The 22,426-nt window shown below is 41.9% G+C and overlaps 1 protein-coding gene across 1 annotated transcript; it reads right to left on the bottom strand.

Moving 5' to 3' along the window:
- Nucleotides 1-319: 319 nt before the first annotated feature.
- LOC132406929 (cytochrome b-245 light chain) lies at nt 320-21,674 on the bottom strand. The gene is made up of 6 exons (XM_059993061.1): nt 21,494-21,674; nt 21,051-21,120; nt 14,899-14,973; nt 14,592-14,675; nt 14,003-14,084; nt 320-1,692 (listed from the first exon to the last, which is right to left on the bottom strand). Exons 1-6 carry the CDS (start codon nt 21,549-21,551, stop codon nt 1,522-1,524), a joined length of 540 nt encoding a protein of 179 aa, XP_059849044.1. The 5' UTR covers nt 21,552-21,674; the 3' UTR covers nt 320-1,521.
- Between the last annotated feature and the right edge of the window lie 752 nt (nt 21,675-22,426).

Genomic DNA, 22,426 nt, shown 5'->3' on the forward strand with positions numbered 1-22,426 from the left:
CTCAGCAACTAAACTGTAGGGAAATGAAAGTGTCTGAGCGGACTGAAGCGGCTTCTCTCAATCCAGCAGTGCCCCTGAGCAAGGCAGTCACAAACCAATCCAATGTTCTCCCAGTTCTACACCAGTCAAGGTCAAGGTTTACAGCTCTGGAAGGGTAAAATGGCACTTCACAAATGGTGCATCAGACACCAGGCAAAACTGGCTCACACTAATGTGGATCCTCCGGTCCAAACCCTTACCTGGAGCAACAGTAAGTTTTATTACATGATTCACTCTAAGTAAGAACTGAAAAGTTATGCCATTCCACTGACAAACAATATAATTTTTAGGATGATTTTATTGCAATATAAGTTCCTGTTCCTTAGCTATTAGAATTACAAGCAAAACATGTTAGGCCATTTTAAACATACTCCCTGATCATTGTTACATGCTTCTTATTCAGCACAGATGAACCACTTTTTTGTAGTTACATTGCTAATTTCATGAAGCATTTAAGCTGACATAAACAAGTAACTTTTCCATTAAGTGATGGCTCCTTTTAAAATAGTTCTGCCATACCCCACTTACTTTAAGTATTTGATGCAATAAAGCAGCCTGAACTAACAAACTAAATTAATTCAATAGCAGAGTAATTAGCATTTCTCCTGGTCGCTAAGCAAAGTAAATACATTTTTCTGTGAGTATGGGCAGCTGAGGAGAATATAGTTCACTAGGTGCAATCCTTTAATATACCGCAGACATAACAGTGTCCTTTACAACAAAGAATAGTACATGGGGCTGCAGAGGGCGATTGTTACTGTGGAAATTAAGAGACCCGTCAGCACATGAAATTAAATGCCTTTGAAGTTATAGATCACTGGTGCCAAGTTTAATCCTATCTGTAGTAATCCTGCAGCCCAGGTACACACTTTCCCGCTCATCACTGTCAGGGAGTGATCCAAAATGAAAAGGAAAAGGTCATATAATGGAGCAGGTTTTGATGTGTTGCTGAGCTCAGCTGTCATTTTCAGTAGATTTTAATACAATGGTACAGAAATTGTCTCGTCAACTAAATAAATCAGGGATTATATTTCAGAAGTGGAGGCTCCAGCTCCATTGATTGAAAATGATCACGAGATCAAGAGTTATCAAAGGCAAATTTGTTCCTAGCTTTGATGCAAAGCCAAAATATTTTTACTATACATGGAGGATTATCCACATCTATAAATCAATTTTTATTAGTCTTTATAAGGAACAGACCTAAAATAATGTAAAAATATCTGTAAGTACAACTTCTAGGAAAGCTTCACGTAACTATATTCTACAAACAGTAACATTTGATGAATAAAAACACAGATTAACCCTCGCTGCAACAGATCACTTCATGTGGAAAAAAAAAGCACAGCAAAAAATATCTGTTTATATTTCCTTTCATCATAATCCGAGCTTGTGTTGCTCCTAAGACCTACAATAACTTGCAGTAAACTTCATTTACAAAACAGGATAGAGATTACAGTTGTAGTTCGACTGATGACCTCAATCTCAGTTGTGTGTTGGTGTTGCACCTGCTGCATCGTCCGCTAGTTTCCTTCGATGGTCTGCAGGCGGCCGAGGTGGAGGATTTGTGGGGGGCTGATGAATACTTTTTCCAGCCTGTAAGTCTTGAGATGGTTTTGACTGGATGGGGCTCCATTGCTCCTTTCGTATAGCAGCCTATATGGAGAAAGATAATCCATATTAATTTTTGTAAAAGCAGAATCAGAATCAGGTTTATTGTCACCGGCATGTGATGTGAAATTTGTTAACTTAGCATCAGCAGTTCAATGCAATACATAATCTAACAGAGGGGGAAAAAAATATATAAAATAAAAACATGATAATAAATGAACAAATAAATCAATTATGCATATTGAATAGATTATTTTTAAAAATTGCAAAAACAGAAATACTGTATATTAAAAAAAAGTGAGGTAGAGTCCAAAGCTTCAAGGTCCATTTTGTAATCAGATGGCAGAGGGGAAGAAGCTGTTCCTGAATCGCTGAGTGTGTGCCTTCAGGCTTCTGTACCTCCTACCTGATGGTAACAGTGAGAAAAGTGCATGCCCTGGGTGCTGAATGTCTTTAATAATGGACACTGCTCCCTAAAGATGCCATGGGGTCTTTGTAGGCTAGTGCCCAAGAAGGAGCTGACAAGATTTACAACCTTCTGCAGCTTCTTTCAGTTCCCTGCAGTAGCCCCTCCACACCAGACGGTGATGCAGCCTGTCAGAATGCTCTCCACGGTACAACTGTAGAACATCATACATCACACTCATCTTACTGTTGCATGTGTCAGTTTAGAATTGTCCTAAAACATAGCTTTCAATAGAAAAAAAATCTCTAAGAATACAATGCTGGGTTTTAGTCTGAATTGTTATCATTTGAAAGTACAATGCAGTGTGTGGTTTCATGGTCAGATCACAGAATGCGACAGTCCCAGTCTCTGGGAGCAATACTGATAACAGGAATGCAAGTGAGTAGTTCACTAGAAGCTGCATGGCGAAGAAGGCACCTGGTACATTGGCCCTCATTGGTCAGACACTGAGTGCAGCAGATCTGTCTAGTATCGATGAGCCCGCACTTGGGAGCATTGCATCCAGTTCTGGCCACTTTGTTAAAGGAAGGATGATATTAAACTAGAAAGGATGTGGAAATTACCAGGATGTTGCCTGGCCTTGGGGACTTTGCCTTTTCCCCTTCTCCCGTCAGTACAAACAGTTCTGCTGGGCTCGGTAGGTCAGCAGCTGCACCACACTCGGTTGTCAGGGGTTATCTGACATACAAGCAAATTGGGATGTATTTCAATTTGATACATTTTTAAAATTGGGAGCTTTAAATAGGTAGTGGGTGCTTCTCCCCACTACACTCCCCTCCCTCCCTCCCAGCTATGATAACCTTAAGGAACCAGTTGACTGACTGCTCCAGGAGTTGCAAGAATTTGTACACACTGAGCTCTGGAAGCTGGGAGTGGGAAACACAGGAATAAACCATACATGCCCTGACTGAGAGTTCCTTGTGTATCATGTGTACGTTCTGCAATGGATGTGCAGCTTCCTGCTCACTGCAGCAGCCCATCAAGGCTGAGAATGACTTGCCTCCGCTCCTGTTCTGTGGGGTCCAGAGGTAGGTGGCTGAAGTGTCCTCACCTGCACAGGTGGGCAGGTGATGCGGCAGAGCAGACACACGGTTAGGAGTCTCTCCGATGGAGCTCCATGCTTCTATTGGAGAGACCGAAGGCTCTTAGTGATTCCCTCCTTCGAGTGCTCACAGGCCAACGACTGCCACAAGTTGGGGAAGATGTTACAATTTTTCCAAGCACTTTCTCTGCCTCATGGAAATCTCCTGTAAAGATAGTCCTCAGAAAAGAGTGATTGCACCAAGTGGGTGAGCGTCTGGCACCCGGACAATATGGCTCTCCTTCTGGAGCTCAGTTGGGCACCATCTTGGGAGATGTTGGTCCATTGGAAGATGACACTGGCTTTTTGCAGAGCTGCCTATTCCATGTCCCAGAAGCAGGAATGAAGGTGGGATCTCTGCTGCTCCAGACACCACAAGCTTAGTGCCAGGACTTAGAGCTTGCTCTTCCCACCTGAGCCAGCGGTGCTGGATCTCTCCATTTGCTGAAAACTGGCTTCACTTGCTCAAGGGGCTCATCGTGAAGCTGCAGTGTCAAGTGCAGTGACAGTATTGTGCAGCAGAAACAAGTACCTTCCAAAAGTTGCTTCCTTCACTGGTGCTAAACATCGTCTTGCAGCTCAACCTCAGAGTACACACTTCCACACTACCTGTAACTCAATGATTGAGGTTGGGGCAAACCTAACTCTGGACTAGAGGTGAAGAAGTTTGAACAGCTTCTCGTGGGTCCTGTGGATTAATTCCAGTGGGGAGCTTGTTGTAGGAGGGGTAAGTTCCAGCAGTGTGCAAGACAAAATGGCACCAGGGTGATGACCCAATCTACACTGACTTAGGGTCTGTGGTATACTCACTGGTTAGGATCATGGCTTGCATGCCATTGTTAAAGTATCTAGCAGGATTTTGAACTTGAAAAGACCATAAGATACAGAAGTAGAGGTAAGACATTTGGCCCTTTGAGTCTCCTCTGCCAATACATCATGGCTGATCCATTTCAATAGGTTTAATTTAATGTCAGAGAAATGTATTCAGTATACAGTACATTCTGAAATTCTTTTTCTTTGCAAATTCCACAAAAGCAAAAGAGTGCCCCAAAGAATGAGTGGCAGTTAAACGTTAGAACTCCAAACCCACCCCCCCCCAGCTTAAGCAGCAGCAAAGTGACAACTCTCCCACCCCCACCAGCAAAAAGACATCAGTGCCCTCCACCGAGCACTCAAGCATGCAGCAAGCATTAATAAAGACACAGACTTGCAGGATCCCAAAGACTACTCTCTCTCTCTCCCTCCCTCTCCCTCTCCCTCCCTCCCCCTAATAAGGGAGAAAGAGGTGTCTCCATTTCACAGCAAGAGGGGAGACATAACAAAACAACTCACTGATATATGGTGTTAAAAGTCCGTCGTTTCTTCGGCAGTTTAACAGGGGCACGACTGCGCGAGCGCATTTAAGTCGGACTGTGAGGCAGCGGGAGTATTTAAAGAGAACAGTAGACAGAGCAGGCGACGGAGTAGAAGGGGACAGAGTAGGAAGGCTTTGTCTTGAGAGGCTTCAGCGAGCAGAGGCTGAGGACGAGTTTCACTCCAAGTAAGATAAGGCCGGGTAAGTTCCTTTCAAAGGAGAAAGTTTCAAATGTTGAGGCAAGTATTGGGTAGGTCATGGCAGCTGAGATCGGCCCCATGGTTTGTTCATCCTGCAGCATGTGGAAAATCAGGGATACTTCCTGTGTCCCTGACGACTATGTGTGCAGGAAGTGTGTCCAGCTGCAGCTTCTGGCAGACCGCATTGAGTGTCTGGAGTTGCGATTGGATTCATACTGGAGCATCCACGATGCTGAGAAAGTCGTGAATAGCATGTTCAGTAAGTTGGCCACACCGCAGGTAAAGGCTACACAGGCAGAAAGGGAAGGGGTGGCCACTAGACAGCGTAGCAGTAGGCAGGTAGTGCAGGAGTCCCCTGAGGTCATCTCCCTCCTAAACAGATATACTGTTTTGGATACTGTTGGGAGAGATGTCTCATCAGGGGAAGGCAGCAGCAGCCGAGTTCATTGCACCATGGGTGGCTCTGCAGCACAGGAGGGAAGGAAAAGGAGTGGGAGAGATATAGTGATAGGGGATTCGATTGTAAGGGGAATCAATAGGCGTTTCTGCGGCCGCAAACGAGACTCCAGGATGGTATGTTGCCTCCCTGGTGCAAGGGTCAAGGATGTCTCTGAGCGGCTGCAGGACATTCTGGAATGGGAGGGTGAACAGCCAGTGGTCGTGGTGCACATAGGTACCAACGATATAGGTAAAAAACGGGGTGAGGTCCTACAAGGTGAATTTCGGGAGTTAGGAGATAAACTAAAAAGTAGGACCACAAAGGTAATAATCTCTGGATTACTACCAGTGCCACATGTTAGTCAGAGTAGAAATAGGAGGATATTTCAGATGAATACATGGCTTGAAAAATGGTGCAAGGGGGAGAGATTCAAATTTCTAGGGCACTGGAACCAGTTCTGGGGGAGGTGGGACTGGTATAAACAGGACAGTCTGCACCTGGGCTGGACTGGAACCAATGTCCTAGGGGGAGCGTTTGCTACTGCTGTTCAGGAGGATTTAAACTCATGTGGCAGGGGGATGGGAACAAGTGCAGAGAGACAGAGGGGTGTAAAATGAGGGTAGAAGCAAAAAGTAGTAAGGTGAAAAGTAAAAGTGGCAGGCAGGCAAATCCAGGGCAAAAAGCAAAAAGAGCCACTTTTCAACATAATTGTATAAGGGCTAATCGTGTTGTAAAAACAAGCCTGAAGGCTTTGTGTGTCAATGCGAGTAGCATTCATAACAGGGTGGATGAACTGAATATGCAGATAGTTATTAATGAATATGATATAGTTGGGATCACAGAGACATGGCTCCAGGGTGACCAAGGATGGGAGCTCAACATCCAGGGATATTCAATATTCAGGAGGGATAGACAGAAGGAGGTGGGGTAGCATTGCTGGTTAGAGAGGAGATTAACGCAATAGAAAGGAAGGACATTAGCCTGGAGGATGTGGAATCGATATGGGTAGAGCTGCATAACACTAAGGGGCAGAAAACGCTGGTGGGAGTTGTGTTCAGGCCACCTAACAGTAGTAGTGAGGTTGGGGATGGCATTAAACAGGAAATTAGAAATGCGTGCAATAAAGGAACAAATAGACTAGCAAATGATACTTAAAGGGTTGACGGTGGATATGTAATAGCAAGCATTTAAAGATCGCATGGATGAACTACAACAATTGTTCATCCCAGTTTGGCAAAAGAATAAACCAGGGAAGGTAGTGCACCCGTGGCTGACAAGGGAAATTAGGGATAGGATCAAGTCCAAAGAAGAAACCATATAAATTAGCAAAAAAAGTGGCACACCTGAGGACTGGGAGAAATTCAGAGACCAGCAGAGGAGGACAAAGGGCTTAATTAGGAGAGGGAAAAAAGATTATGAGAGAAAGCTGGCAGGTAACATAAAAACTGAGTGTAAAAGCTTTTATAGATATGTGAAAAGAAAAAGATTGATCAAGGCAAATGTAGGTCCCTTACAGTCAGAAACAGGTGAATTGATGATAGGGAACAAAGACATGGCAGACCAATTGAATAACTACTTTAGTTCTGTCTTCACTAAGGAGGACATAAATAATCTTCCGGAAATAGTAAGGGACCAAGGGTCTAGTGAGATGGAGGAACTGAGGGAAATACATTTTAGTAGGGAAGTGGTGTTAGGTAAATTGAAAGGATTAAAGGTAGATAAATCCCCAGGGCCAGATGGTCTGCATCCCAGAGTGCTTAAGGAAGTAGCCCAAGAAATAGTGGATGCATTAGTGATAATTTTTCAAAACTCCTTAGATTCTGGATTAGTTCCTGAGGATTGGAGGGTGGCTAATGTAACCCCACTTTTTAAAAAAGGAGGGAGAGAAAAACCGGGGAATTATAGACCGGTGAGTCAGACATCGGTGGTGGGGAAAATGCTAGAGTCGGTTATCAAAGATGTGATAACAGCACATTTGGAAAGAGGTGAAATCATCGGACAAAGTCAGCATGGATTTGTGAAAGGAAAATCATGTCTGATGTAACTAGTAGAGTGGATAGGGGAGAGCCAGTCGATGTGGTATATTTAAATTTTCAAAAGGCTTTTGACAAGGTCCCACACAGGAGATTAGTGTGCAAACTTAAAGCACATGGTATTGGGGGTATGGTATTGATCTGGACAGAGAATTGGTTGGCAGACAGGAAGCAAAGACTGGGAGTAAACGGGACCTTCTCAGAATGGCAGGCAGTGACTAGTGGGGTACCACAAGGCTCAGTGCTGGGACCCCAGTTGTTTACAATATATATTAATGATTTAGACGAGGGAATTAAATGCAGCATCTCCAAGTTTGCGGATGACACAAAGCTGGGCGGCAGTGTTAGCTGTGAGGAGGATGCTAAGAGGATGCAGGGTGACTTGGATCGGTTAGATGCAATTTAATGTGGATAAATGTGAGGTTATCTACTTTGGTTGCAAGAACAGGAAAACAGATTATTATCTGAATGGTGGCCGATTAGGAAAAGGGGAGGTGCAACGAGACCTGGGTGTCATTGTACACCAGTCATTGAAGGTGGGCATGCAGGCACAGCAGGCAGTGAAAAAGGCAAATGGTATGTTGGCATTCATAGCAAAAAGATTTGAGTACAGGAGCAGGGAGGTTCTACTGCAGTTGAATAAGGCCTTGGTGAGACCACACCTACAGCATTGTGTGCAGTTTTGGTCCCCAAATCTGAGGAAAGACATTCTTGCCATAGAGGGAGTACAGAGAAGGTTCACCAGATTGATTCCTGGGATGGCAGGACTTTCATATGAAGAAAGACTGGATCGACTAGGCTTATACTCACTAGAATTTAGAAGATTGAGGGGGGATCTTATTGAAACGTATAAAATTCTAAAGGGATTGGACAGGCTAGATGCAGGAAGATTGTTTCCAATGTTGGGGAAGTGCAGAACGAGGGGTCACAGTTTAAGGATAAAGGGGAAGCCTTGTAGGACCGAGATGAGGAAAAACTTCTTCACACACAGAGTGGTGAATCTGTGGAATTCTCCGCCACAGGAAACAGTTGAGGCCGGTTTATTGGCTATATTTAAGAGGAAGTTAGATATGGCACTTGTGGTTAAAGGGATCGGGGGTATGGAGAGAAAGCAGGTACACGGTTCTGAGTTGGATGATCAGCCATGATCATACTGATTGGCGGTGCAGGCCCAAAGGGCCGAATGGCCTACTCCTGCACCTATTTTCTATGTTTCTAAGTTGTGTCACTTTTTCTGAGCTCTGTGCCCAAAGATATTGGGTCTCCAGGCTCACAGCCAGCAGCCAGCTCACTGCTTTTGATCTTCCATCTCCCACGATGCATCAGTTTTCTGCGGTAGCATTGATCTCGAATCCACCTGTCTTCAGCACCAATTTCCTGCCTTCTCCCCATATTCCTTCATGCCCTAACTAATCAAGAATCTGTCAACTTCTGCCTTAAATATACCCAATGACTTGGCCTCCACAGCCGCCTGTACCAATAAATTCCAGATTCACCACTCTCTCTGGCTACAGAAATTCCTCCTCATCTCCATTCTAAATGGACATCCCTCTATTCCATGTTCTTTGGTCTCAGACTCTCCAGCCATTGGAAACATCCTCTCCACATCCACTCTCTCGAGGTCTTTCAACATTTGATGTTTTAATGAGATCATCCTTTCTTCTTCTGAATTCCAGTGAGTAGAGGCCCAGAGCAATCAAACACGCCTCATAAGACAAGCCCTTCATTCCCGGAATCATTTTCATGAACTTCCTTTGAACCTTCAGCAATGTCAGCACATCATTTCTTAGATAAGGGGCACAAAGCTGCTCACAGTCCTCCAAGTGAGGCCTCACCAGGGCTTTATAAAGTCTCAACATTACATCCTTGCATTAACAATCTAGTCCTCTTGAAATAAGTACTCATACAGTTTGTGCCTTCCTCACCACCAATTCAACCTGCAAATTAACTAACCTTCAGCAAATCCTACACAAGCACTCTCAAGTCCCTTTCCACCTCAGATTCTTTGAATTTTCTCTCCATCTAGAAAATAGTGTATGCTTTTACTTCTTCTACCAAATGATTCTTCATAAATCCTGTTGGACGGAGCAATTAAGAAGACAAGAAGGATCACAAGGAGGAGTAACGAAGGCCAATATACTATCTATCTTCTTAACTCTTGCTGTGCCTGTATGTTTGCTTTCAAGTCCTGGTGTACAAAGACATCCAAGTCCCTTTGTACATCAGTATCAATCTACCACCATTTAAATAACAGTCTGTCCTTCTGTTCCATCTACAGGTCATGTTCTTTGCATTTATATACATCAGCCTGCATCTGCCACATTTTGTTCATGTGCTCAACTTGTCTAATATACCTTCGACACTCCTTGCAGCCTTCTCACAAACTGCAATCCCGCTCAGCTTGATGTCATCAATATGCTTAAAAAACCATTGCATTTCATTCCCTCATTCAAATCATTGATATACATTTCAAATAGCTGAGGCCCAAGCACTCAAATACACAACGCCCTCTGGTTCTTTCCCTTTTCATTTTCCACTAGTTATATCCTTAAAACGTCTAATAGTTTGGTCAGGCACAATATTGACTCTGTTGAATCCCACTAATATGTATATTTTTAAAGAGTCTTATCACCTTGTCTTTATAATGGACTCCTGCCATTTCCTTTCCACTGATGTTGGGCTAACCAGCCCATTATTCCTCGTTTCTCTCTTCTTTTTTGGGGACTTACATTTACAACCTACAAATCTGCAGGAAATGTTCCACGGTGTAAGTGTTTTAAAAGATGACGAACAATGCCACCAGTTTCATGGTTATTCTTTTAGTGCATTGGGATGAAGAATACAAGGCCCTGGGGATTTACCAGTTTACATTGGCATTCATTTCTACAGCTCTTTGTCCCCTAAAGTATTATTAACTTACTCGAATTCCACATTCTCATTATAGTCTTTGTTTGCACAGAATTTCTTCTATTGGAAACAAAACCAAAGTCTTGTTTATTTACTTCAATATTTCCCTGTTCCCCATTGTATATTCTCCCATTTCTGAATGAAAGGGTTCGACACTTGTCTTAACTAATATTTATATACTTTTATCAATACTTATATACTGTAAGCATGTATCTCTTAAAAATATAATCTCATTCTCCATCTTTCCCTTTCTTAAATAAAACACCCTTTTTTTGCTGAATTCTGACCAGCTCCCAATTCCAATTCAGCTGTCAGATACCCTTTCGGTTTTTACGAAGTTGAGAAAGTCCATGCCCAGTAGTCAAACTGCTTCTTGCATTTTCCTTGAATATGCGATGAATGTACCTTTTGATGGCTGAAATCCATTTGAAATTCTGGAAGAAGCTCTTGGTCCAACACAAGGAGACGGTTGAGGAGTATACATGAGACGACTTTCCCTGAAGCAGATTTCAGGGAGATCCCTCTGCAATGACCAGTTATCTCCTTTCTCGAAGCCGCTTACGTTTATCACATTTCTGTAACCATCTGGCATGCTCTCCCCCTCCCAGAAGAAGGGGGTGAGGTTAATCTGTGCCAGGCCTGTGCCACTGGCACCTCTACTCCAGCAGGGGTTAGTTGGCTCCAGATACACACTTGTTTCTCAATGCTGTGATGGCTTTTTCAATCTCTTGCTGAGCTGGGCAGTGCTAGTATTGTAGCAGGTAGCTGTGGGATGGAGTCAAGGACACTCAGCTCATAGGCATGGTCTTGGTAGAGGAGTTATTTTCTATGCTCAACTCTCAATCAAAAATCATTACATTTGCATTGTTACTAGAAAACCCTCTACTAACAGAGCATCTTTAAAGTTAATAAAGTGTTCCAAAGTACATCAAAGGAGCATCGTGTCAGATTTTTGCTTGAAACTACAGAATAAGATAGAGATGGGACCAAAGCTTGACCAAAGAAATATGATTTTGTGGAGTGACTTAAAAAGAAAGAGCCAAAGAGAGAAAATACTGACGATTAATGAGTTGCCAGAATGACCAACTGCTTATTATAAACAATTAATACAGCAAATTCCTAGGAATCTGACGCTGATAAGCATGTCTAATATTTCACTTCAGTTTAAAACACTTAAGTAGTTCACAGTACAGACAAATTAAATATTTGAGGGGGTGCTTTGAGCGGTCTAATTTCACACTGAGAATGGAACATCAGTACGGCTGCTCCATCTAGCCGCAAATGCAGGTGATTTTCAAACATGTATCCTCAACTAAATCTGGAGGAACTATTTCATCCGGTGAGAATGTTCAAAATGTATTTGAAGAATTTTTTTAAATTGGCATATCATTGAATAGCGGAGGTGGAAAGAGCTTCACAAAAAGCATACAGTCAATAGCGAATTTTTTCCTTGTAAGCCGTGTGGGAACTGGGCTAAATGAAACATTTCAGTGTTTTCCATCATTAGTCAAAAGGGTGAAAATGGTTGACTGAAATAAGATACTGACCGACTATGTTGTTATTAAAATAATACACACAAAGTGCTGCAGGAGCTCAGCAGGCCAGGCTGCATCTGTGGAAAGAGTAAATAGTCGATGCTTCGGGCCGAGACCATTCATCAGGATTTCTTATTAAAATGGCGGACAGTTACCAGTGGTTAAATGGCCTCCTCTTGTTCAATGAACTACAGCATGAAATGCAAGCAAATTATAAGCTAGGTGTGGGTTACAATAAACATTCTATTAAAAGTGACTCAGGTTCAAAAGTGCACCATAGTACCGCATCATTATAGACACACTGCTGTCAGTTGTGAACTGACTTCCTCCTAAAGGATGTATCACTGGAAACTCCACCCACTGTAGCTTGCTTCAGTGAACAGCAGTTGAACCAAAGATCCTACAGGCCCCAAGGAAGAAACACAACTTACCAAAAAGAGTATTTCTGCAATTACAGATCTGGCATCAGCTTTAGTTCTGAAATTTCAACTAACTTCTACAGGAAGTTAGAAAACAAGAGTACTTCACCAGGAGGAGCTTCTCGTCAGGACCAGAGCCCAGTAACTCCCTCAAGAATTAAGACTACCATCTGTTAAAGGGAAAGTCCAGTGACCCAGATCATGAGACATTCCATCTCCTTGGCCACTGCTTAAATTCTGAATACCAAAAAAAAACTGTAAATTTTAAATGTTGCTGTAGGAACCCACATCTTGCTGCTTGTTTAGCCGAGACTGATTCAATGACAGTACAAGACTTTAACATCCTTCTAAGTCACGTCTGACTTTTTAGTTGACTATTTAATTGTTATCATTTAATCAAATGCACATTTTTTAATGATGTAAGTATACATCCAATAGATCAGAGCTGCTTTTAAGGTCACTGAGGATGTATAATGCCCTGCCATTCTATTACTAACAGAAGATAGTTTTGCCTCGTTACATCCTATGAAAACATGTCATGACGGTTTATTATGAAATGACTCGAGGCATATAACCAACAGGTTCTGTTAACAGGAACTAATCTTATTCATTCTATTACACTGTTCAAGCCTTCTGCCATTGAGCTCACTATCTTTCTATGTCATTTTGTTTATTTTTAAACAATCAAAAGCTGCAAATGTTTATTTAATTTGAAGATAGAAATTTTTTTTTAGATCTCTTACTGAGTACACTGCAACTCCCACTCACACACAGGGCTTTAGCAAACAGCTGAAACAAACTCCCTTGCTTTTACCTGTAATAACCAGTAGTGCTTGGTATCTTAGGCTGGCGATGAGACTCGTTGTGGACTGCATAGAACTATCCTTATTGTGAAGTGTATATCCACTCTGTCAGTGAACTTGGTAAGTTATCAGTACAGTAACCAGTGGCTGAGGTGAGGTGAGGTGAGGTGTTGGACAGTGTTTGCTTGTTTGTGGTTTCACATTGAAAATGTAACATTAGTATTACTGCTCTATCTTGCCAAAGATGCAGGTGTTGGTATCAAAAATATACACTCAGCGACCACTGTATTAGATACGCATGCTTATTAATGCAAATATCTAATCAGCCAATCACGTGGCAGCAACCCAATGAATAAAAGCATGCTGATAATATCAAGAGGTTCAGTTGTTGCCCAGCCTAAATATCAGAATAGGGACAAAATGTGATCTAAATGATTTTGACTGTGTAATGATTGTCAGGGCCAAATGGGGTAGTTTGAGTATCGCAGAAGCTACTGATCTCTTGGAATTTTCACAAAGTCTCTAGAATTTACGGGGTATGTCGCCAAAAATAAAAACAAAAACCATCTAGTTAGCGGCAAAAACCATCTGTGGGCAAAACTGCCTCGTTTATAAGAGAGGTCAGAGGGGAATGGCCAGAGTGGTCCAAGCTGACTGGAAGGTGACAGTGACTCAAATAACCACACGTTACAACAGTGGTGTGCAAAAGAGCATCTATCAGTGCACAACTCATCAAACCCTGAAGTGGATGGGCTACAGCAGCAAAGAAGATCACACTGGGTTTCAATCCGGTACCTAATAAAGTGGCCATTGACTGCAAACCTCAGCATTCCTGACTAGAGCTGCTTACAGAGAATCGCCTTCATTCTGGTTAATAGATTGTGAACTCAACTAGCAACAGGTTCGGAACAAAATAAATCGATCACTAGTTGATCACAAAGAATCCAGATTGAAAACTGAACCACTCATTCATCTCATGAAAGATTTAAAAAAAATCTTACAACAATTTTTCACACGTAATAACAGTTTCGCAAACTAACAGTGACTGACATGTTCTGGAAATTGAGAAAGATCATGTATCAGGTTACAATTCCACAAGAATATTAAAATCGACTTACAAGGAGATAAATAAGACTGGCAATGCCCAGGTTTACGGTGCCAAGAACTGTAGGTAACATAAATCCTCCAGGCACAGCGAGGCTGCAGAGAGTTAAGCAAATATCAGAATACGTTAGCCTGCCACCAAAGCACAGCGTAATCCAGACATCAACTAAATAAATACCTGAAAATCCTGTAACATGACAACACTCACTAACTTATTTGGCATTGATCACAGGTAAGAAAGTTAAACATACTGAGCATTATACAACCAAACAACACATTTTAAGCAATAATAATGAAAAATTTAAAAGCTACTCATTTCTTTCTGGATAAGAAAATTACAAGAACAAAATTGCTTGGATATCAAGTTACTAAAATCTATATTAAAACCAGTGTGCTCAGACCATGATTCTTGTACCAAGTATTTCTATGTTACATTGACTGTTCTATTTATTATAAACTACTATGATTGTACATTGCACATTTAGATAGAGATGTAATGTACAGCTTTTTACTGCTCATGTATGTGGAAGATGTAAGAAATAAAGCCAATTCAATTCAATAAAGAAAATTCAAGATACAGAAAGAGAGTTGAGGAATTTCTACCATGCATGGAGAATAGCACGGATGTAGTAATTCCGGGTCAAAGGTCCGAACAAGTTCACAACAGCTGCCAGAAAGCGCTGACCCCTAAATACAAAAAAAAGATAAATAGAATTATCATCGGATAGAGTATGAAACTATATTTGGCTAACTTAGAAAAAGTACAAACCCTATTCATTCATATAATTATTTCAAATCCCACAGTTCTGTCACTATTTGCATCATGCAAAATATTTTGATTTGAGTAATTAATTCTTCATACTTATCACTTTTAAATGCAGTCTAATTTTTCATTTTAACGTTTACTTACGGTCTCTCCATGGTTGTGCCTTTTCTCCTTTTGCCTCTGGGATATTCCAGTAACATTACAAAAGCTCCTGCAGCACTGAACGTCTCCAGGTAAGGAAAAAATGCATAATCACAATGATTCAGCATGTGCAATCCTCTAATGGTCATGGTACCTCTCTCCTAATGACATGACCTTTTAAACAAATTAAACAGCAAAGATTAGCTGTTCAACACTGCAGATGAAATGCTGTCAGAAGCTTACTAAGTCCCTCTCTAAACTTACCATACTTTTAGTATGGTAGAGGCGTTTCCATCTCAACATAGATCCAGATGAACTAGTGAGATGATTGTGGTAAGCAGACTAGAGCCAGATAATCTACAACTGAAGATTTTGGAGAAGAATCGATACAAGTTTGACACAAGACAAGGACTCCACTCACTAATGGAACACAACTTCTTATTTCACGGAGGATGATTAACACCCCCCAATCACTTCAGAAGAATGTGAAATATGATTTTTTCTTGATCTACAAATGTTGGGTGCTGGTATTTTAATGTCACATTTCTGAAGACAAATGGTAGAATTTGCCAGTACAGTATAGATCATAGAGCACAATACCGGCCCTTCAGCCCACAATACTGTGCCGAACATGTACTTTAGAAGTTACCTCGGGTTACCTGTAGCCCTCTATTTTTCTAAGCTCCATGTACCTATCCAGGAGTCTCTTAAAAGACCCATATATAGCTTCCTTTCCTATTGCATCTAGACAGTGAATTGAAAATGAAAGCAGCTGATGATTGTTTTAAATCTTTAATATGTACTGGTGCAAAAGCATATTATGATCTTACCCTGAAAGCACTTCAAATATCTATTGATTTAAACATGAAACTTACACTTTAATCATGAAAACAATGCATTGTTGACCCCTATGCCACCCCCTATACACACTTTGTCGTGAATCAACTCTGCCACATGAGGCACTGTCCGCTCAAAACATTGAAGTCCAAAAAAATTTACTTTATTGCACAGATCATCTCCACCCTCACCTCTCCCACTCCAATGAAGCCTTGGTCCTGAACTTGCAGATGTTCTTTATGCAATGCAATAAGTTTAGAATTAGGTTGAACAAAGAGCTATGGACCAACTAGTAAGCACAGAACCTCTATTGGATCAATTAAGAAAATTAAGACAACAGAGCTGACAAGCACTGGTAATCGTGCAGATCTTTAGGGTAGGTTAGAGTAAATTCTGGGAAGCGGATGGAGTAGTTATTCATAAAATCAGACCAGGAATTACTCCAGAAATTCCCCCTGGATTTCCACATAAATCTTGGTCCTATTTATGACTTTATGAGGTAGGAAGACTTATAAACCACCCAAACATCCGCAGGATTTAGAGGAGCAAATTTATAGGAAGATCGAAACCTGTTGTTAGAAACATAAGATTGTGATAATAGGTGATTTTAACTTTCCACATATTGACTGCGACTCCATTACTGTAAACTGGCTGGATGGGAAAGAGTTTGTCAAATGGGTTCAGGGGAGTTTTCTTACTCATACATACAGTAGAAGTCCCAACTAGGGAAAGTGTGACACCTGATCTGCGATCAGGGAATGAGACATGATGGGTGACAGAATTCTGTGTAGGGGAACACTTTGATCTAGTGATCATGTGATTGGTTTCAAGGTAATTATGAAAAAGGATAGGTCTGGTCCTCAGGTCGAGATTCTAAATTGGGGGAAGGCCAATTGCATGGCATTACAAATGTTTGTTGGCAAAGGTGTACTTGGTAAATGGGAAGCCTTCAAAAGTGAAATTTTGAGAGTAAGTGTTTGTATGTTCCTGTCAGAATAAAAAGCAAGGATAACAGGTTTAGGAAGCCTTGGTTTTTGAGAGATATTTTGGCCCTGGTTAAGAAAAAGGAGGAGATGCAAAGCAGGTATAGGTAGGTAGGAACAAATGAGGTACTTGAGGAGTGTAAAATTTGCAAGAGAACACTTCAGTAGGAAATAAGGAAGGCTGAAAGGAAACATGAGGTTGCCCTGGCAGACAAGGTGAAGGAGAATGCTAAGGGCCCCGACAGATATAGTAAGAGCAAAAAGATAGCAAAGGACAAAAATGGTCCCCCGAAAGATCAGAAACAAGAGAAAATCTGCAGATGCTAGATATCTGAGCAATACACACAAAATCACTCGGAAAGATCAGAGTGGTAATCTATACATGAGGCCAAAAGAGATGGGGGCGATCTCATGATGATGAGAGGCACTGACCACGTGGATAGTCAGAGGCTTCTTCCCCAGGCTGAAATAGCTAACATGAGAGGGCATAGTTTTAAGGTGTTTAGAATTAGGTACAGAGGAGATGTCAAAGATAAGTTTTTTTACACAGAAGAGTAGTGAGTGCATGGAATGAGCTGCTGGCAATGTGGTGGTGGAGGTGGATACATTAGGGTCTTTTAAGAGACTTTTGGATAGGTACATGGAGCTTAGAAAAATAGAGGGCTATGGGTAGCCCTAGGTAAATTCTAAAGTAAGTATATGTTTGGCACAGCATTGTGGGCTAAAGGGCCTGTATCGTACTGTAGGTTTTCTATGTTTCTATCTTAAATCTGGGAGATGGACACAGAGTGCAGCAATGCAGCAATGAGGTCACGGACCCTCTACAGATTACAGAGGAGGGAATAATAAAGGATCTAATGCTTTCTCAGCATATAAGATGCATAAACTTATCTTGGGCATCCAGTCGGGTCCAGGTATCAACTTTAATCTTCATTGAAGATGGCAGAGTTTGTCATTGAAACATCAGTTAAAACCGAAACCTGTGCTCGGCTAGATGTCTGAGAAGAGAGGAGGTGTTGTTTGGTCTCTTGAGGCAAATCAGCATGAATAAGTCTCCAGGGCCTGACAATGTGTTCCCTCAGACTCTGTGGGAGACAAGTGCAGAAATTGCAGGGGCCCTATTTTTAAAAACTGGATAGGCACATTGATGAAAGGGGTATGGAGGGATATGGTCCAGGTGTGGGTCGCTGGGACTAGGCAGATTAATGGTACAGAACTGACCAGATGGGCTGAAGGGCCTGTTGCTGAGCTGATGCAGATGAATATCACAGACTGTGGTGGAGGAAAAGCCCGTGGGTATACTTAAGGTGGAAGCTGATTGTTTTCTGATCGCTCAGGGCATCAAAGGACATGGCGAGAAAGCAGGTGAATGGGGTTCAGTGGGATCTGGGATCAGCCATGATGGAATGGTGGAGCAGACTCGATGGGCTGAGTGGCCTAATTCTACTCCTATGTCTTATGGTCTTAATAGAAGCTCCCTTGTCCAACATAACACCTCCTCCCTTTCCCAACGTGATTCTCAATAATGGCATGGTTGCTAGGCTCCATATACCAGATGGGCATGCTGAGTATTTGGAACAATATGTCCGTCTTGCTTCTCTTTAGTTCAACACACAAATACAATATATAGAACCGCTCAGACTGAACTCAAGAGTTCTAGAAACAGTGAATCCCTTCACCTGCAAACAGTTCTGGCACAGACATGTATTGACTGTGACAGCAATGTCACATTCTTTATGCAACATTGTCCAGCTATTCTTTAGCTGGACACCCACAAAGGAGACAGAGAGGGAACCCAAGCTGACCAGTAAATGAGCCCACATCTCATTTTCCTTCTTCCTGCTTCATAGATGCTGGCTCCGCACTTTCAGAAGCTTTATTTGAAAACACATCTCCTTTTGATGCTCACTATGAGCCACTGAGACTGTAGCCATACAGTAAAGATATCTTGAAGTGATTAATGCTTTGGACAAATTTAAGAGTTTTATTGGAATACAACTTCCACATAATCCAATATTATTTTTACTAGGTGATATTGAAGGGATAAAACCGATACCCAAATTGAATAAATATCAGAAAGAATTTATAAAAATTGCATTGGCAGTTGCAGTTACTTGGAAAAAGGCTATTGCAGTTACTTGGAAATCGGATACATATTTAAGTATAGATCGTTGGAAGAAAGAAATTTATAGCTGTATTCCACTTGAAAAAATTACTTATAATTTAAGAGATAAATATGAAACATTTTTGAAAATTTGGCGCCCTTATTTACAAAAGACAGGATTAAATATACAGGTGCTCCGAAGATGAAATAATTGGTTATTTGGGGAAAGAAATAAATATATATACTAAAGCTATTACGAACTCCATGGAGCATGTGGGGATCTTCCGATCTCCAGGCATTCATTCTTTCTTCTTTTTTTTCTATAGGGATGCTGGGGGGAGGGGTTAAGGGGAGGGGGGATGCGTAATATACATTTTTTCCATACTTTTATTTTTGTAACTACTTGAAATACAATAAAAAAAGTTTTAAAAAAAATGCTTTCCTTCCACCCCTGCTCTCTTACAATGCCTTCCCCGAAAGTACCCTATCCTAATCAGACTTGTTCAACCAAAACATACTCTCACTTCTGCTTATCAAGCTTTGGATTCAGCTTGGCTGCTAAGTTTCACCACATTGTTATGAATTTAAAATTTCTCAATTTTACTAAGGAGACAAAGATGGTACAAAAGCTCCAAACATTAACTGTCAGGGCATGACAGTTCATAATCGCCCAGAATCTCGACTGGTGCCTCAGCATTCCACTGTTTTTAGGACATGGGTGAAGAAATACAGAGCTGTATACCCAGCTGCCTATACTTATAATTAAGATGGGAAACACAGTAAATAATGTCCTGACGAAGGGTCTCGGCCCAAAACATCGACAGTGCTTCTTCCTATAGGTGTTGCCTGGCCTGCTGTGTTCCACCAGCATTTTGTGTGAAGTCTGGCATTATCCACTTTGAAGTAAGTTGAAAAATTAGAGTTGTGGGGGAACAATAAGTTATTAAATAGTTCTTATTGAATGTAGAATGTTGCTGTTTATCTCAATGGGTTTGGGATATAACAGGGAGAAAGTGATGGTACAGAACAAAAACAAGCAATACAACTGGTTGATGCCATGTCCTCACCAACATGGAGGCACTGAGCTGATGCTCAGTTTATGCCATGACCATTATTACTGAACCTTGCTTGACTTTTCCCTTAGATCTGATTTCTTATGCATTCCTCAGCTCTGCCTTTGGTTACTTCGGCATTAAACCCTGACATCTCTCAAACTCTTCAGCTTTGCTTTTGAATGACTACCTTAACAGTGGGCCTCTTTAACCAAACTTCTGCACACATTCCATTACTTTTGTGCAAAGTAATATATTTGGTTTTCTGTTTCACCATGAAGAATTTGTCTATTATTAAAAAGGTGCCAGTAATTGTTTTAAGAACTCAAACTAATAATAGGTTGTTATACACATCACAAGAACCCAATTGATAAATTTATTCTTTAGTTTTGCTTTATATTTAAGACAAACAAAGATTGTGGGCTTTGCTGGCATAGGGAAGCAGTTACTGTCCACTATTAATTGCCAATGAGATGGTAATGTTGATCCACCTTCTTGAACACTGATTAGCAAAGATTTTTAACGGAATCGAGCAACATGATGGATCAATTCAAGGGACTGTTAAGGAGTAATCACATTGCTCTGGTTACAAAGAGGAATACAAGCAGGACAGAGCATCACTTCCATTTTACATCAACCGATGTCCCATCCCAGCATGCCACAGAATTCAAATCTGCACTCTGCTTTAACTCACAATCCCAAGTCAACGTTGTCTTCATTTTTACTTGACCTGTTGACCAGAAAAATCCCACAACTCTGCCCTCGGACCACCAGAATTCAAAATGATGGCGCGGTTCCTGAAAACCACATCACCTGCCACGAGCTCTTCGAGTTCACGTGAAATTCAACTTCTTTATTAACCTGAGGTAACACACCTGTCAACAATTTTCTTAATCAATTAACAGATTTTGCTTGCATTGGCTGTCTCTGTGTGTGTGTGTGTGTGTGGGGGGGGAGTTCCCTTTTGAGGTGAGAGGGACAAGCTGGGAAGTGAATGGAATTGACAGATAGTACACAACGCAATAAGTCACAGTTGGAAATGATCGCCCCATTCCTCAAAGCAATTCACAAATAATTAGATTCAGAATTTGCATTAAACTTTATATACAGTGCGCAATCTCCAGGGTGAGGGGGTCGGTAAAGTGGCTGTAATTGTAGCGTCTTCCTCGTAAAGGATACATGCCATACGCCGCAAACTCCCATCGTTTAAACTGCCCGGCCACTCCCACTATACCGCCGATCAGCAGAACTATTACAAGGAAACACAATGAAAAAATTAGGATCAAACATGCGAAAACTTCAAGATTACACCCCGATCTAAAATCACAAAAATACACTGACAGAAACCCAATAATTGTTCCAATATGATCTGGACTAGGAATATGGGTGCTTCACGCAATGTGTAATCCCAGTAATTTTTGTTGTGTAAATCACTATAAACGACATACCCGTTACCCAGGAGTGTAACAAACCGACAGTCCCACTCCATCACAGTGCGGACAGTCCGCAACCAACACATCAAAACTTCCCACCATCAGAAGTCTCGTCGGCGCGCACAGAAAGTGCTATTTGGGGGGTTGCGGAAAATTCTGCGGAGTTCGGCAGACAGCGGGGTTACTCACTGAGTCCGGAGGCCAACGCCTGCTCGTTTGCCCACATAGCCCACTCGATCTTCCCCATGGCTTGCGGATGAGCTGCTCTCCACGATCCGATCAGAGCCGCGCTCCTCCGGGGCTGGGGTTTAGTTTACTGACGTTGTACCGCAGCCGCGGCTCCCTGAAGCTCCGCGTCATTTCCTTCTTTTCTCCTCACTACGTGACCAATCGGGAGTGCACCTGGGCGTTGTCAACCAACTTCGGCCCAAGTGAACCACAGAAAGAGGAAGTTTTGTGTTGGGGCGCTCGGCTGCCCGACGCCCGAGTGCAGGTGCGCAGCCGGGCACAACTTCACTGACTCATTCTCACTGCCTTCCTCCTTCCATCCCCTGTGCACTGCCCACCATGACTACTAAAAGGATATAAGGGCAGGGAGAATATTTTAGTTTGCTAAAGAGGAATTTCAGTCGAAGTCGTTCAGCTGTTTGCTTTAAAAATCGTGCTACCTGACACTTAGAGCAGAGAACTGAGCTACCAACCGAGGCTCTTGCTCGAGAAGCAACTAGAAACAGCGCGAGCTAGGGGTACCGTCCTGAAGGTGGCCGAGACACTTGGTCAACACTTCGGTGCATGAAACAAATTAAATGTTGTCGACTTGAAAAGTTAGCTCCGTTTCTTTTGCCACAGATACAACCTGGCCTACAGACTATTTTAGTATATTCTGTTTTTAATTTTTAAATGGTGTGTTTATGTTCTGAGTGCAAACTCATTTGGAGGCGCAGCAAGCGATTAGGAAGATTAGCTAAAAGGCTATTATTTGAACAATTGAATTTGTGTGGTCCAGGGCTTGGGTGAAACTGCACAAACAGTGTTGTGTGTATTTTTGGGTTCTTGTCGAAGAATAGATGTACTTGACATTGAGAAGGGAAGATCCATTGGGCTGGTTCCAGGGCAGGCAAG

Source organism: Hypanus sabinus, chromosome 17, assembly GCF_030144855.1.
Source record: "Hypanus sabinus isolate sHypSab1 chromosome 17, sHypSab1.hap1, whole genome shotgun sequence".
In the NCBI taxonomy this organism is placed as follows: domain Eukaryota; kingdom Metazoa; phylum Chordata; class Chondrichthyes; order Myliobatiformes; family Dasyatidae; genus Hypanus; species Hypanus sabinus.